A 17,013-nucleotide genomic window follows, 5' to 3' on the forward strand; every position below is an offset into this window, starting at 1 on the left:
TTGTATCGAAGTTGTTATAAAGATTGCCTCGGATTATTTTATCTTATATGGATTTTTTTTTTACAAATAACGTTACATGTAACGTTACCTACAACAAAATATATAAATACACAAACAATTTGTATTTGTAAACCTCGTGTTTTATATGGCCTCATACATCTTAAAGTGCATTTTAAAAAGTAAATTTAAAGTGATATGTAGTTCTAATCGAGATTTTTGGTCATTTCCGCATCGCAGAGCAGGGGGATGAGATGACTTCAACTCCCAGAATCCTCTGCGGCATATATAAATAAAGCCTCGTGATGCAATGGTACTCTTTTCGTTTGGGTTCAGTGCTTCTCAGCTGCTGGGCTTGGGCTATAAAGACCCACAAAAATGTGACGAATTTGGCTGTTGATGTGCAAGTGGTAAAGTCGTATCTTTGTCGTAAGGGGCGTTTCATCTGTCTAAAATTCAAATTCTCCTGCACTCATTTTTAGAGGACTGCACGCGATCATCATGAATGTAAGTTGGACTCCTTGTGGCCATTAATATAAGTTCATTGAATTGAATACGCATGTAAATTATAGTTAGTTATAGCATTGCACTTCAGAATAATGTTTTTGTCTTTTTAATTAAAGTTTTTTAGTTAATTAATATCGTTTTTAATTTCGTTGTTTTTGTATTTTATGCTGTCTCTCACATATGCATTTGTATGCAAAACATTATTGCTGTTTACTCTATGGACATGACTCATTCATTTTAATATACTAAGAGGTGTTTAATATTAATTGTTACATAAAATGAGTTACTTCAAAATATGTAAATTACATTTATGCCTGCTGTTAGGGACTGACAGCCTCATTCACACGAATTGCATATTTTTTAAATGCAAAGGTAACTGGGGCTGTTTTATGTTTTTCTGAAGCGCACCAAGCCACAGCATTTTACAAAGCAAATAAAAGATGTATTCATGCAAGAGCTTTCACAGCTGCTCCGAGATAACACTGAGAATTTCTTGATAAGGCACGAATGGATCAAAAGCCACTTGTCTCCGTTTGGCCCATGCAAAACAATTAAGAGAACAGAAGATACGCTGTACAGGACTCAATGTCTAAAGTACTCAGTGGAATTCTCCAGTGCTTGGAATGGATTGGATGGAATTCTCAAATTTTGCTTCTGAGGACAGGACAGCAGATTTACTCATGATTATTGCAGGATGTGGAATGCTGTTGATTTCTAGAGGGAAACAGGGACCTCCTTGTCTACTTTTGTTCGATAATTCTTGCAGCACACTTATTACTCTCTTTTTTGTCTTAATGTGTCAGTCATCAAGGTGCTGTTTCCCGTAATGTGACTGTCACGAGTGTAGAGGCTTCCTCTCCTACACTTTTATTACATTTCTTAACACCTGCAGAAGCACAGAGGAAAAAAAAGCCAAGGCCACAAATTCTGATTTCATTCCACTCTGATGCCTATCTAGTTCTTAGATATTGTGTCTTGAGTCACTAGGGTAATATAAAGGGATAGTCCATCCAAAAAGGAAAATTCTGTCATTAATTATTCACCCTCATGTTGTTTTCCAAATCCGTATGAAGAAAATGAAGATTTTTTTGGATGAAATCTCAGAGATTTCTGTCCCTCCACTGACACAGCACTTTTGAGCTTCTGCAAGAACCAATGAGGTTTGTTCTCGTGCGTCAAGCAAGTTCGGTTGAGCTTCTGTTTATGTTTGCTGATCAATGTTTATATTTGAATAAAAGCCTAAATTAAATCTGTTCATCATACAAAGCGATAGTCTCTTCGGAAAATTTGGGCTAAACCACTCAATTCGTATGGATTAGTTATATGATCTCCATGAACTTATTGATGCGTCACAATGGTAGTTGCGTGGACTGTCAGTGAAGGGACAGAAAGTTCTCAGATTTAACCGAAAATACCTCCATTTGTGTTCCGAAGATGAACAAAAGTCTTACGGGTTTGGCACAACATGAGGGTGAGTAATTAATGACAGAATTTTTGTCATTAAAGCTTGATGGCATTGAATTCTTGTGATGTGGATCATTTTAGTAGTAAATAAGACATCTAGGATTGAACATCGTAGACTTGCAGGATTATATCAGCCGTTTCAACAAGGTAATGGAAGCGTTATTAACTTCTGTTTATAGACTCTTCCCACGGGATGGGTTGAAAGTCAGCCCTCAATGGAAACATGTCACTGATTACAAGCCTAGCTTATTATGTCTTTGTCTTCTGCTTTTTACAGATGCACTTTGAAGGATCAAGCAACGTCACGCTGTTGTTTGATTTCTGGGATGTGCGTGGGCCTGCAGGTACAGGGGATTTACAAACAAGACCCAACATGATCATACAAAAAACGAAATGCATACATTTACAGAATGACAGTTTATTTCCCACCACTGCATCTTGATTGTCTTTTACCAGTTGGATTAAAAAAATGTTGTTTAACTACTTCTTCTTGTTGTACATGTTTCTACACATTACACATTATCTAATCTCATTAACTTCATTCTTATTTTAGTGTTATTAATTTAAAATTATAAAATTTAGTACTATTTTGAATTTGCTTTTATTTTTCTATTTTCATTTAAGGTTTAGTAATTTATGTGCCTTTTTGTATATTTTGTTCTATTAAGCTTTGATTTATTTTTTTATTTTGAGTAATTATAGGACTCCAAATTAACTTTGGTTAGTTGCCGAGGCAACGTTAATAATTATTACAATCTTTAAGTTTGTTTTTACATTGGTTTAATATTATGACACTATATTTAAATCTCAAAACAAATCATCATGGATGTGTGTGATTTCCCTGCAGCACTCGGCCTTATGCCTATAACCAAATCACTATACAATTCAAATCACAACATTGCTGGTGTGCCATCTTGAGACAAAACAATGGGACTGACATTTTAAGATATGTCAGTTCAAGCAACTTTAATTTAAAACAGCTCAAACATGCACTTTAGTCTGGAACTAGCTTAAGCCTTGTCTGTGAAACTGGGGGATACACATTTAATTGTATTTTAAAGATGCACTTTAACTGGTGGACCATTCAGTTTAAGTCAAGTCAAGTTGTCACCTTCATTTATATAGCACTTTTTACAATACAGATTGTTTCAAAGCAGCTTTCCAGTTATAACAAGAAAACTAAAAAAAAAGTTTTTTGAGACAAACTCTAAGTTGGGTTGAGAAAGCCAACGAGTTTGAAGTAGACTTGATAGCTTTAAGTCTGACATTTTTAAGTTTGAAGTAGTTTTATAATTGAAGTTTGAAGGTTTTAAGTTTTAGTTAAGTAGAAGTTTTAAAAGGCAGAATACAAGAAAATAATGCAACATATTTTGTTTCGGCTGTACAGCAGATCTAGAAGAAAATAGTGTCACTGTCCAGCTTAAGTAAGTTCACTGTTGATTCAGTGCGGTTGTAAAAAATCATTAGTTATTAATTTAGTTAATTTATCTATACAGAAGCTCTGGAGAAAACCGTGATGTCATCGTCCAGCTCAATGCAGTTCTCAGTTTACAATTTTGACATCAGACTCTTTGTTGTAGAAATGCTCCATCATCATAGACAAGAGCGTGCAGTGTAGAGTGTACAGTAAATGTTCTGTAATCGTGTGTGTATTCAGTCATGCTTTGAGAATCCAAAACAACATTGTCCTGATTTGGTTTGTTCTGTATCGGTTTCACTTCATAGCGAGGCAAACGGATAACTTGTAATCATGATATTATATATCAGGGCTGGTATGATTTTTTTAAAATGTTTTTGAAAAACAGCAATATTAGGAAATAGTTTTACGAACAAGTTTTCTATTTGAATATATTTTAAAATGTAATTTATTCCTGTAATGACAAAGATGAATTTTCCAGTCTTCAGTGTCACATGATCCTTCAGAAATCATTCTAATATGCTGATTTGCTGCTCAAGAAACATTTCTGCTTATTTTCAATGTTGAACGAACATTCACTACTTCTCTCTCTCTCTCTCCAGGGATGGTGTTGTCGGTCTTTGTAGTTCTACTGCTCACGGTGATGTACGAGCTTCTGAAAGTGTGGAAGATCACTGTCGGAAAACAGAAGCACTCTCCCGTTCCACATCCATCCGCTCCAGTGTCATTCTCTCCTGAACAGTCGTGTTTCGCCCCTGTCACGAAGTGTCGAGGGGGAAGCTCTGCTCTAGCCAGCAGCCCCTCTGAGATCTCATTATCTCCCACCCAGTCTATCACCACTGCTGACACCACCACGAAGAAGAGGTGACTTATTATCACCACTTATGATCTCAATCATACCGAAAGCTGTCAGATAAACGATAACTCGATGGGTTATACTTTTAGCACTGTAACTCTTATTGAAAATTTGCTGTTTGTCTTTTTCAGCTGGCTTCTGCACTGCCTCCAGACCGCCATACACATCCTGCAGGTGACGCTAGGCTACATGCTAATGCTCTGCGTCATGTCCTACAACGTGTGGATCTTCCTGGGGGTCATCATGGGATCCGCCTTGGGCTACTTTCTGGCTTTTCCTCTCCTGAAACACTTTTGAGAAGAGATGAAGGAATGGAAAACATGAAATGTTCATCTTAATTCACTGAGGACTCTAGATGAAGAGCAACGGGAAACCTGTTAGATTTTATGAATGCCAGGTGTGCTCATTATCAATGTCGCACACTTTCAATGAGAAGATGTGCAGGAGGCGTTGAGATGTGTAGATGGAACAAGGATGATTCTCATAATTTTTAATGTTGGATTTTAAAGATGCATGAAGATTTAACTTCAGTTTGGCACAAAAAAAACATCTTGTTTAGAGGTTTGATTTTAAACCTCATTGGAAACACAATATCTTGCGTTAAGAACGGTGTTAAACGCATGGGATTTTACATGCGACCCGTTTGAGAACGTTGATGTGCCTCTGTCCGGTTTTAAACTTTCTACAATTACTGATGTAATGAATAAGCAAATTTTCTGTTACACAAATGAATGTTTAAATTCTTTTCTGTGAGATTTGCTTTAATGTAGCAGTTGGTTTCTGTTATTTTGGGAAATCCCACTAGTTTTAAACCTTGTGATGTGTAAAATAAACTTCCTACATGAGCCAAGATCAGGGGTTCTTGTCATGCTGGGAATTATTGCTGAATGGGGAACAAAACCATTGGTTGAAAAGAGAAATGCAAATCATGTGGCCTTAGTTAATGTTCACCAGCAATACAGGACACTGAAACTGATTGATGGACTTAGAGCAGAAATTGGAGACCTACAATCCTCACCGCAATGATTTCAACGCACTATTAATAATATTCCTCCAGCTGTTCTCTTTTTTTCTCCAATTTTTTAATTTTTTTTTTTTTAATTTGTGTTTTATTGAACAAAGTATTAAAAGTGTTTAAGTCTACACCTAGTCTAAATTCTTTTTCTATGGAAATAAGGAAAATAGCAAGTTGCAGCACAGTTTTGAATTTTAGATTTTCCCTAAGGCTTTAAAACAAAAAAAAGTTATAAATTATATATAAAATTTATATTTGATATGTAAATTTACAAATATTTCTTAAATATATACATGCATGTGTGTGCATTTAAATATATATATATATATACAATATATATTGTTATACATTATACCATAATATATACAATAAATATACAGTACACACAAATATATTATGTAAACAAACTTTAATTTTGGATGCAATTAATTGTTGCACAGCCCTAAATAGAACAATTTATTTTTTAGATTATCACAAAATATTTTCATATAGAAGGTGAAGGTAGTTCAAAATTAAATTAATATATAGAAAGACTTGTGTATATATATACACTTTTTATTTGAAATAGAAAGGTTTTTTGATAATGTAAAAGTGTCACGTTTCAACTATTTCATGCATCCTTGCTAAAAGTATTAATTTTCACACACAAAAAAATGACCAAACTTTTGAATTGTAGTGTACATTATATGATAAATCAATTTTCACAACATGGACGGCATTTCAAAATAATAGTAATTTATTTATCCACTTATTTATCCAAGGAATGGAAGGCGTAGAAAACATCACAATGAGCGCACTTTTAAAATAAATAACAGAAGATAACTAGTGAAATATTTGTGTGGTGCTAAAATGTTGCTTCGTTTAGATAAATAGACAGAAAACATAAATATGTCAAGTAAAGAATGATTAACCATTTTGTGATTCCAGTAAAAACAAGAAAATCCCAGAGTCAGAATAGACCTTTGCCCAGCCGTCCCATTGACATCCCATTACAGAATTCCTCACATACATGCATTTCAACAACTGCACTGGGGGTTCCACTCCTTCCCGAAGACATTTCAAGGTTTTAAATGACTGTAAAATGTTATATCATATAATAGCTTTGTGGAAACTATCGGGGGAAAAACCCTAGTGAACTAAACCTAAGATGTGAACTGACTTTTGTTCTAAACTTACTTCAATCCTTAGGATTGAAGTCATTGCAAAAGATTCATTTCATTGACATGAAGCTCAGAGCTCTATCTGCAACTCAGTAATGGTGTTTCCGTCCTCCATAACATGCGTAAACAGGTGGAGGATGTGCTGGACTATGAATCTGGGTCACAGCATGTCTGTGAGCACAATATATAGGCACGTCTCAATGTTAATAAACCTTTGAATAGGTTCTAAACCACAAAGTAATCACTAGAAGCATTAAAAAGCAAGCTTTAATTTATTTGAATTCATTTGCATAGTTATTGCATAAGTGCTTAATTATGCTGCATTCATACATTTATTAGTGTTTGAATATATTCCACAGTCAACAGAAAAAAACAAAACAACTTCAGATGGCCCCTTTAAAATATTACTGTAGTTTTCAACACGTCTAATTTGCCAGATCACTCAGCTGTACATAGAAGTACAGTTGGGTGAAGTCTACATTTGGGATAATATAAACCCCCCAGATGTCAAGGGGTGAACGTATGCTGGTTTACGTCACCCACAATCAAACCACAGTCTAAGTGAGCACAGGTACATGAAATGGAACTATTCGAGATAATGACGGTCCGTTTTTTTAAACCTCTGCCACATAATTTGTGTGGGAGTCATGAGTTACATAAAATAAAAGGCACACTAGGTCATAAATCTGTGTATATGAGAATATTCAATATATGTATATATACACACACATCACGTAGATAAACATCCCCAAAATGTCTAAATTTAACTGCAAGATTAGAAAATAAAATAACGAATTTAAAATAAAACTAAATAAAATTAACGCCAACTAGGCTGAAATATCAACCATAAGTGTTGCTGATGGAAAACAAGCAAACACGTTGTTTATAAAAAAAAATGTTTTCATGTAAATCTCACTCAAAGCAAGCCTCTATCTGCTGTGGTTTCAATTTCCGGTATCTTTTCTGATGCTTTGATATCTAAATCAATGCAAGTTTTCACTCCCTCCACCAGAGTTAACATCACCAGCTCTGTGTCCACCACCTCGTCATCAGTGACTGGCTGTGGCTCTACTTCTTCTACATTCTCATTGGCTGGAGACTGAAACCCACTGTCATCATGGCGATGAGGGCTACAGTTGGTAGAGGTTTGAGCGAATTCCCCATCAGAGTCAATGGCGCCTTCGCTCAGGTGATCGCTGGGTTCATCCTGGATGGCGATCTCGATCTGATGAATGGCGCTCTCAATTGCGGATGAACGCTGCTGCTCTTCTAAAGTCTGTTCACTGCTCGTCGTATCTAATTTGTCAACTTTTTTTGGCGACTCTCTTGGCACGGTCTCCATTACTGAGGTGATGTGCTTCACCTCATCACCCTCTTCCAAAGGAAACATCCCGTTGGTCAATTGAGAGTCATCTTTTTCGGCAGGGTTGACAAATTCCAGCACAGGGTTTATGAGGTCTCGGATCTGATTGATGCTGTCTGGAGAATCTGGTCCTTTCTCGATGGGCACGTGCTCCACTGGGCTCAAAGACTTTTCTGTTGCAAGATCTTGTCCCACCTGCCCTTCGTTCTCCTCTGGGATGCCGTCCACTCCCGGTACTTCCTGGCAGGACTCATAAAGAAAAGGCATGCCGTCCAGTTGGATCATGGAGACTATTTGTTTGCGTTTCCTGTTGGCCACTTCGCCTCCTTGCCTCTCCCCTTTTGCGCCTTCGAAATGGCCAGCCCAGTCGATGGTGTTCTCTCCTAGCAGGTGCAGGTTGAGGTCACTGTTGGTCAGTACCATGCTGTCTCTGTATAGGTTGTGCCTTCGCTGGACCGCAGCTTCTTTCACAGCTGCAAAATTAAAAGGAATGAATGAAAACACATTAAAACTATTTTTAAGCAGTAAGGTACGGAAGTTGTGCTGTATATTGACTCATTAATACGAACATTTACTATTATATCTATTTATAAAAAAATAAAACAAACCTTGGTACATGTACTGGACTAACTGGGACTACTCACAAGACTTACAAATTAGGAGAGCAATAGAAGCAAATCAAACCCACAATAGGGCAACAATATGCAAGCCGCTTTGGATAAAAGCGTCTGCTAAATGATTAAATGTAAATATTAGGTGCATGTTTTCATCCAGAACCATCATGGTACGGACATCACGGCTGGTGCATACAATTAGACGACGAATACAGTCAGTCACAGGCGATCCACACTCCAATCCAGAAGGGGGCGCACACGGTAACGCAAAGGTGTTTGCAAACCACCACAACAGAAAAAAAGAGAGGATCTAAGCACCAACCAAAAACAAGAGTTCAGATGGCACACAAGAGCTTGCTAATCGCCTATACGGCGGGTTTCGATTCATTTTTGTGACGAGCTCCACTAACTTCACGGAAAAGAAACCAGGATGGCAGAAAGCAGCATTCTGTTTGTTTTCTTTATTTTACAAAAGCACAATGTTTTGTTTTTTATTGTGAGTCTACACAAATAAAAATATCCTTTCGAACAATGTCTTACTCTTATCTGTATGACCATAGATAGCTGAGTATGGTAAAAATTATTTATGGTTAAGTTGTTCTGCTGTTATGAGATAAAATCATTTGGGATGGTGTCAATTTGTGTCGTGGAAGTCTCACTACTAGAGTCTAGTGATGCAAACAGGTGTGTCCTGGAAATGGGAAGCCTCAGGTGCCTCCTTGTGGAAAGGTGAAGTAGGCCGTGATTTCTTGAAAAAGCGTAATTTTGAACTTTGTGCACCTGCTATTGTCACCTGATGTAAATGAACTCTCAAACGCAAAGAAAACTAATAATGACACTCACCCATCATGATGTCCTTGGAGACTGACTGCAGGACCAATTCCTCAAAAATGTTCTCTACTAGGATGAATCTAGAAAAGTCCTCAAAGATGAGCTCCTTGAACTTAGGCAATTCCTAGATGTCAAAGAAAGAGAAAAAAAACATGAATATTTCACATAAAATCAGGAAAAATATGTTTTGATGTGCTTTATATGGGAAAAAAATACTATTTATCAATTCATTTCAATAAATTCTAAATTATTAGGTTATTACCTATAAAACCTATAGAGCAACAATCAACTAATTTTACTGAATAATAATAATAACCTGGTTACAAATACTACTGCTAGCAGTAGTAACAAGATAAATTAATAAATTATAGTAAAAAAAAATCCTAATTAATACATTATAGTAAAAAAAATCCAAATGAATAAATTAACTGGTAACAAATATTAATAAATTTATTTGTCCCCACATTTTTAATATCTGAAAAGAAATTACATTTATTTTTTAGTGACATTTTTTACCTGAGCCCATATTAACATCTGACTCTAGGTGGGCTAATGGCCACTAAGAAATATAAAAAAACTGGAATAGTAGGACAAAAAAAAAAACTTGTTTGTAAGCATTAAAATCCATAAAAAAAAGATACAGAACAATGGCACTCCCAACTGGCACAGTTGAAACAAATCACATGAGACTAATTTCATGTGTGTATGTTAACAGGCCATTTCATTGAACCAACCGTCGAACAGGACGGGGAGAGCTGTTTCAGCATGTATGGTATGATGATTTGAAGCAAAGCCTCTCTGAAGAACTTCTTCCTCACTGTGCTGCTGTCATAGTCATATTTCTGCGGGTCATGAACAAACAGAATTAAAATGAAGCAGGTCTTTAAAAAAAAAAAAAAGGATGTCTAATAACAGCAAGAATCCAGGAGCTGTGCAAACAAAACCCGTTTTAGCTTTAGAGACCCAACCATTGCACTTACTTTGAGTACTCGGTCCTGGCAGCGCTGGACTGTCTTGCAGAGGTCCTCCCTGCTGTTGCCCTCGAGACTCTGATGGACCAACTGCTCAAATGTGTGCACTGCATCATCCATTTGCTACATCCACAAATAGAGGAATTTTAGGAAGGAGGGGTGACATCATTTTACAAATAAACCACCAAAGTTTATGATAATCTAATTATCATGGACAATTGCCATTTCCACTGCATGTAAGTTGTTATTCTAAATGTAGTCAAAGTACCAAGTACAGTAAGAATATTTTCTGCATGCATATAATACCCAGATGGCCATGGGATACTATACCAAGATTTGATTGGGATAGAGGGAAGGACGGATTGGGATGGAACATGGTAAGATCATTGACATTGATCATACCAAAGAAATATGCCGTTTTATCATATACCTATTTGATCTATTGTATACTTTCATTTGAATGTCAGTAAAGTCTCAATCGCCAATAGACCTGCAATAACAGATTTGACCTCAGGGTGGAGCTCATCAACAATAAACTGCATCTTAAATGGATTAAGGATATTCAAGAGTAATTTGACAATGACAATGAACAGTGTGGGTCTAAGGAAAGAGACCTGTCTCATGAGGATCTGAGCTCTCTGAATGAACACAGAAGGGCTGGACACGTCACATCTCTGCTGGAGGCCTTCCAGGTTCAAAGTCTCCATCTTCTCATAGCAACTCTGCATCTTCACCGGATGGAAGGCCAACATGGAGATCTTGTCCATATGCTAGGCAATGAGCATGGAGAGAGGTTTTGGGGTTAACTAATCCTTAAAGTGCATAGGCTAATGTTGTTAATCAATGTCTTGTCTCACCTCTCCCAGTTTCTCGCTGCTGCCATCGTTCATTGAGTTCTTGCTGATCTCCACCAGCTCACGGAACAGGATGTCCCTCACTTCTGAGAATCCTCTGCTTGTGGGCTCCATGAGGGCCTCTAGGATGGAGTGGATGTAGGGCTGAACCTTGCTCCTCACTAGCTGTTCAACACGGGGTGACACCGATGCTTTAAAATAAAAGAGACAAATATTAGCACACTAGAACTTCCCTTAAGTGGTAAAAATCACATGAAACAAAATTCATGCGTGCATGTTAAATTTGTGCATTTTAGTTTAACTACTAGTTTAATAAGCTTTAAATTTGCATGTGAAATATTCGGTGCACATGTGAAATTCACGTGCTTGTTTGAGAGACATACTGATCTACAAGGAACTTTTATGCTTAATTATGGTATGTCTCACTTTGCAAATGATGTGCCAAAACAAAGAACACTATAGAAAAAGCTCAATTATAAAAGCTGAAGACGATGACTCTAGGCCACATAAAGGGCCCTGGTATCTGTGAACAGGTGATTGTGGGAAAGCACCTGTCCTGAATGTCAAAACAACCTCTATTATTCAGTAAGAATAAAGGTGGCACCACAAACACACAGATGGACCGTGTTTATAATCATTTAGATTATGAGAAACTCAAGCAAAATGATCTCGATAGCATGTTTTTATGTTATTTGAAATGTGCTACGGGTGTTTTCGGTGGAACACAGTCCCAGCCACAAATGACAAGAAAAATGTTGTACTCTTGCCAAACCTACATTATGGCAGGACGGTTTTAGGTTATAGTTGAACTAAGCTGTGTGAAACGGAATTCCAATGACAGAGGGATCATATTCGAGCGTGAAAGTCTCAGATTCTTCCATGTTCAAAAACATTATTGCAGCACAAGGCCGGATTTTGACATAGGCAAAATGACATAGGACATTAGTCTTGCCCACCTAATCCAAATTTAGGTAAAAATAGCGTTAAACTGTTCTTATAGTTTGTGCATTGATCAAAAGCAATCTGAGGCAGGCTGCATGTTGAGAAGTTTTATGACGGGTAACCAACTTGACATCTAAACTTCGGGGGTCACACAGAGCCATTCGCCGTGATCAATCACCATTTTAAATCACATTTTAGCTTTCCTATAGTAAACCTACATATTCACAGCTCTCTTCCCACTCTGCCAGTAACACCGTTTAGTTCCTGTCTCTAAGAAGCCCTTCCTTCCGAAAAGTACAATATGCTCGAATTGGTCGGCTAGAACAGTGTTGGGGGAAATTACCTTTTAAAATGCATTACAATATTGCGTTACTCCCCCAAAAAGTAACAAATTGGGTTAATTGCTTTTTATGAAAAGTAATGCGTTACATTTTACTTTTTCACACCAAAAGTGAAATGAATAAGCCTCAGGCTGAAGGAATGCATATTTACACCTGTACAGTAGAGGACGAAGCTCAAACTAATCCAGAATGGCAGTATAGCTGAAAGGTTTAAGAACAATAGGATACAGAAGGAAGTTCAACACTCGTATTTCTAAATCTAATCTAAAGAAATTTTTGCTTATTAGTATGGTTGAATTAGATCATTAAATGGGGGTCAGCAGCAAAGACATTGGTTAATAAAGTGAGATTAAATGCATACCTATATTAAATTACACAAATATACTTTAATTATAAAAGTTTAGCATAACATTTTGAGATTGCATTTTTTTATTCATTTTGAGGATTACTGAATGTTTTCGTGCAAGTGAGATGAGTAAATGCATGTTCACATTTAGTCGAACTAAAATAACTATTTCTGTGTGAACATGATGAAGTGAGAAGGTGTTTTGTGCGCTCTCAACATGGGGACAGGAGTCTGACAGTCAATAAATGTGAAAAAGTAACTAGCGTTACTTATTTAAAAAAGTAGCTTAAATATTTTGTTGTAAATTTAAAAAGTAATGCGTTCCTTAAGTTACTTGAAAAAGTAATCTGATTACGTAACTCAAGTTACTTGTAATGAGTTACCCCCAACACATTGGTCAACCACTTCGAGCAGAAAATGTAACACCCTTTACCATAACCATGAGTTCACACACAAAACTAACAACCAGGCCTTGTTTCTTCTTTTTTTCTTTTTTTTTTTACCCATGTCTTGGGTGGGAATTTTTTAATGACAAATTTTGTGATGTGCATGTTCCTGGAAAAAAACTCAAGACTACAATTGAGGAGTTTCAGAGAGTTCAGAAACAGTACTGATATAGAGAATAACTCCCCTTAGAGAAGAATTTATGCTTTGTAACTTTGCAGACCAATTTTATGCTTAAAAAGCAATATTACACACTAAAGATGTTGAAAATGTAAAAAAGAGGGTCCTATTGAGCTTTTTAAAAAAAAAGATATTATTTGTCATGCATCAGGCAATATGCTCCCTCTCATTTTTGCGAGCGAGCGAGCCAGTGAATGAGTGAGTGTCCCCTAGCGGGAACGCTACTGATTTCCACATATTAGGCAGCTTGGTTCAGCTCTTACCGCGGATCTTTCCGGAAACATGCTCTTTGGACGTGATGATTTGGTCCATATCCGTGCGTAGAGCAGCGTCCAGACGGGGGTGCTCCACCTCACAAACCTGAACCAGAGCTTCGTGTTGAGTTTGTGTCTGTGACAACACCTGCCTGTATACTGCATCTGAGATCTGACAGGGTAAACAAACAGATGATAAACAAACAGATGATAAACAAACCTCAATCAAACTGCAGTAAATATACACATCCATACAATCATTCCTTAAGTTTTCTTAATACAGTGACAAAAGTGCCGTTGTCTTTTTTTTAAACATACATTCATACATGATCACAAGTATTTATTTTTAGGTCTTACATGTTTGGCGCATATTAGATTTATTTAAACACTAATAACTTTTTTGGGGCCTTTTTTAACTGTTGAGCCTCAATGTGAACCCTAACACCAATTTATACTTCTCTATAGCCTGAAATGGCATTATTTTTTTATATCCATTATAAACTAATATATGCATTATCGATTGCCAAGAAAGTATGATACAATTATGAAATTGCTTTGCATATATTTGTGTAAATGATAAGATTCATTTTTTACAGCTTTACAATTTACATATGAGAACCGACCAGCATCCAGTCCTTCTGTCTCTGTTGTAGTTTTCCTTTTAGCCGAGGTACGATCAAATTCCTCAGTTCAGGGTGCAAAGTCTCCATCACCAGGTTAGCAAGAATCTAGAAACACAAACAGATGTGAATGAGAAAAAGCCTTTGAAAACTAGTGGTTACACAGCAACTGGAACTACCGTTTACTTAATGATGGCATGACAAAATTTGAATACTGCTTTAGAAACCAATCAGACAGCTACGAGGGCATCATTAACTTTATACCAACAGCTTTGTAGTTTTGCATGCATATATTCGGTAACCATGCCATCACAGACTGCAGACTGAAGGCTACAATGTCAAGTGAATAATTCTTAAAGGTTCATACCCATAACATAGACGCCCATCACAGATGGCTGCTTTGTTTATGCTCAATGCAGTGCATGCAATGACTGACAGAACAGGAACAACCTTTGATGTGGGGAAACGTGTCTGTGTGTATGAGTCTTTTCATGTGTGTTTTTAGGGATGAGATATGTTTGTGGCATATTATTTATGATAAAACTGACACGTTTACTGTAAATATTAGGATTAGCTCACACCTTCATGTTGCCTGATATCAACCAATGTGTTTGATAATGAGAGAGAGAGAGAGAGAGAGAGGAAGGGGTCAAGTGGTCAGTAGAAAGGGGCTTCTTTCTGACTTGTTGGTGATGGTGTGAAGCAAATGACTGGCATTTATTAGCTGGTCACCTGTGAAGCATCCGCCCACACCATACACATTAATGTGACCTAGAGATGTGCAATTTTATATGCGAGTAATCGCTATATGAGAGTAATTTAACTTAAGCATTAGCTGCAACAATATAATTGGCTAATTTAAGACTTGGCTGAACAAACTGGTATCAATAACTTTAAGTGTTTGAGGTTTATGTGAATGGCATTTCAGGTCCTTCTTAGATCCATGATCTTAGAATTTCATCCAATGGTAAATAGTACAGAATGGCTTTCACCCCCTCGACTTGCCCTGTTTCCATGGTAACGCAGGGGCCAGGTGGGCAGTAACACCCTGCAGACCCCTCACAGAAAAACAAAAAAATAGACAGCCCACACCCAGCAGTAATAACAGACCACGCAGCCGTTTCCAGCATGGAGTCACGTCAAAGCTGACCGTGACGCCCTGTATCACTGTTGAGGGCGGGATGAGGAGGATTGACCATGTCTCTGGCACACACCAAATGTCAATACCTTCTTTATTTGGAACTCATAGCACTTTTCCCTGGTTAAAAGTGTAAGAACAGAGGCATTAATTGAGTTTATACACACAAACAGCTCATTCATAGGAAACATTTCCTGGGTGTGTTCTGGCAGGGAGCAAAACATAACATTTAAAGTCCAAAACAAACAATTTCTTAGGAAGGTGCATGTGTGCGAGAGAGTGAGAGAGTAAGGGCAACCCGAACCCAATAATTTTAATGACTGCCTGTTTGCATTTCATTTAAATCTGTGCACGCAAGTAAGAAAGAGTTAGATTTAGGAATGTCAATCTATTAGAAACTAAATGTTATTTCCAGCATATTATGACTAAAATGAGACAGCAGGATAAACCACACAGACCTGATCATAACTCACCCCTCTAATGACACATTCTCAGCTGTCTCTCTGCTCTGTGGTTTAGACATTGAGGGTTTGTGCTGCTCCAAAACAGTAGCGATCTTAAATACAGAGTGATCAGTCTAGCTCTTTTTAAGCGATCTTAAATACAGAGTGATCAGTCTAGCTCTTTTTAAGCTATATCATGACAAGTCAGTCTTTTAAAATTGGCCTTCGGGTCAGACAGAAAGATGGAAAACATTTATACAAATACATGCCAAAATATAAACAGTTTGGCAGGGAGAGATGGGTAATTCAGAAAGATGTTATGATGTCACAAATATTAGCACATTAACATATGATCAGTAACATTCAATACTTATTCAAAAACTTGGTCCGCTCACATTAACGAACGTATTAAGTACATGGAGGTTAGGTCTAATATATATATATATATATATATATATATATATATATATATATATATATATATATATATATATATATATATATATATATATATATATATATATATATATATATATATATATATAAAATCCACTTGTAAATTTACTTTTAAAAAAAAAGCTCAGCTCAAACGAACATCAGCTAGAAACCACTTCAAACCAACTTCCATCAGGTCTAGGTTGATCATTTATGGTAATTAGTTGGTCTAGAGCTTCATTACAAGTTTAACCTGGTAGACATGGCTGGTTAGGACTAGTAGACGACTTTGAAATACAATGACCACCTTTAGCAGGTAGACATGTTTTTTGACCTAGATTCTTCATTGCCAAAGTTCTGTGAAATATAGTTACTTTGAGAGTGTCAGCCACACAAGTTTGGGTGCCCTCCCACCTGTCTGGGACACATAAAGCCAAGATTGAGGACATTCAGAGGGAACTCAATCCCAATGATCCAAGAAAAACAGAAGTGCTCAGGGATAAACTCTGTCTCCTCTTTCCTCTGCTCTGTCGTTCTTTTCCAGGGAGGATCTGATTTCTCGTCCATTCTTATTCCCATGAGTCAAAGAGAGTGTCTGAGGTCCACTACACAGCACCTTAAAGGGAACCCCAACTAGTGTGGCATGTTGGCCTTATAAGATTAACGTGGGCGTCATCTATAAAAAGGTGATACAAACACTCCAACACTCCAAATGTTTGTTTTTATAAAAATAAAAAAAAGCAGAAATACACTCGTAGGCCGCCATAGTTATTTACGTCTCAATGCATTCTCGGTAGTGACGTGTATAGGTGGTAGCAGCC

General features: G+C 37.0%; 2 protein-coding genes across 2 annotated transcripts in view; one reads left to right on the plus strand and one right to left on the minus strand.

The window, feature by feature from the left end:
• The first annotated feature begins 199 nt into the window (after positions 1 to 199).
• Positions 200 to 5,091, plus strand: slc31a2 (solute carrier family 31 member 2). The gene is made up of 4 exons (XM_077232726.1): positions 200 to 504; positions 2,246 to 2,312; positions 3,988 to 4,249; positions 4,373 to 5,091. The coding sequence occupies exons 1-4, from the start codon at positions 499 to 501 to the stop codon at positions 4,536 to 4,538; spliced, it is 501 nt and encodes a 166-aa protein (XP_077088841.1). The 5' UTR covers positions 200 to 498; the 3' UTR covers positions 4,539 to 5,091.
• An 883-nt stretch (positions 5,092 to 5,974) lies between these two features.
• The window catches only part of niban2a (niban apoptosis regulator 2a), a 36,761-nt gene continuing 25,722 nt past the window's right edge, over positions 5,975 to 17,013 (minus strand). Inside the window, exons 7-14 of the mRNA XM_077232727.1 lie at positions 14,180 to 14,284; positions 13,566 to 13,728; positions 11,053 to 11,240; positions 10,810 to 10,965; positions 10,205 to 10,318; positions 9,959 to 10,066; positions 9,237 to 9,348; positions 5,975 to 8,252 (exon numbers count right to left, since the gene is read on the minus strand). Coding sequence (XP_077088842.1) covers positions 7,333 to 8,252; positions 9,237 to 9,348; positions 9,959 to 10,066; positions 10,205 to 10,318; positions 10,810 to 10,965; positions 11,053 to 11,240; positions 13,566 to 13,728; positions 14,180 to 14,284 — 1,866 coding nt within the window. The 3' untranslated portion in view covers positions 5,975 to 7,332. The remainder of the gene's footprint in view (positions 8,253 to 9,236; positions 9,349 to 9,958; positions 10,067 to 10,204; positions 10,319 to 10,809; positions 10,966 to 11,052; positions 11,241 to 13,565; positions 13,729 to 14,179; positions 14,285 to 17,013) is intronic.

This window comes from Siphateles boraxobius, unplaced genomic scaffold, assembly GCF_051911475.1.
Source record: "Siphateles boraxobius isolate OS27281-9 unplaced genomic scaffold, OSU_SipBor_1 18, whole genome shotgun sequence".
NCBI lineage: Eukaryota > Metazoa > Chordata > Actinopteri > Cypriniformes > Leuciscidae > Siphateles > Siphateles boraxobius.

Coding starts and splice junctions, on each gene's coding strand:
- slc31a2 (XM_077232726.1), top strand. Junction 2,313..3,987: donor GGATGTGCGTGGGCCTGCAG/GTACAGGGGATT, acceptor CTCTCTCTCCAG/GGATGGTGTTGTCGGTCTTT. Junction 4,250..4,372: donor GACACCACCACGAAGAAGAG/GTGACTTATTAT, acceptor TGTCTTTTTCAG/CTGGCTTCTGCACTGCCTCC.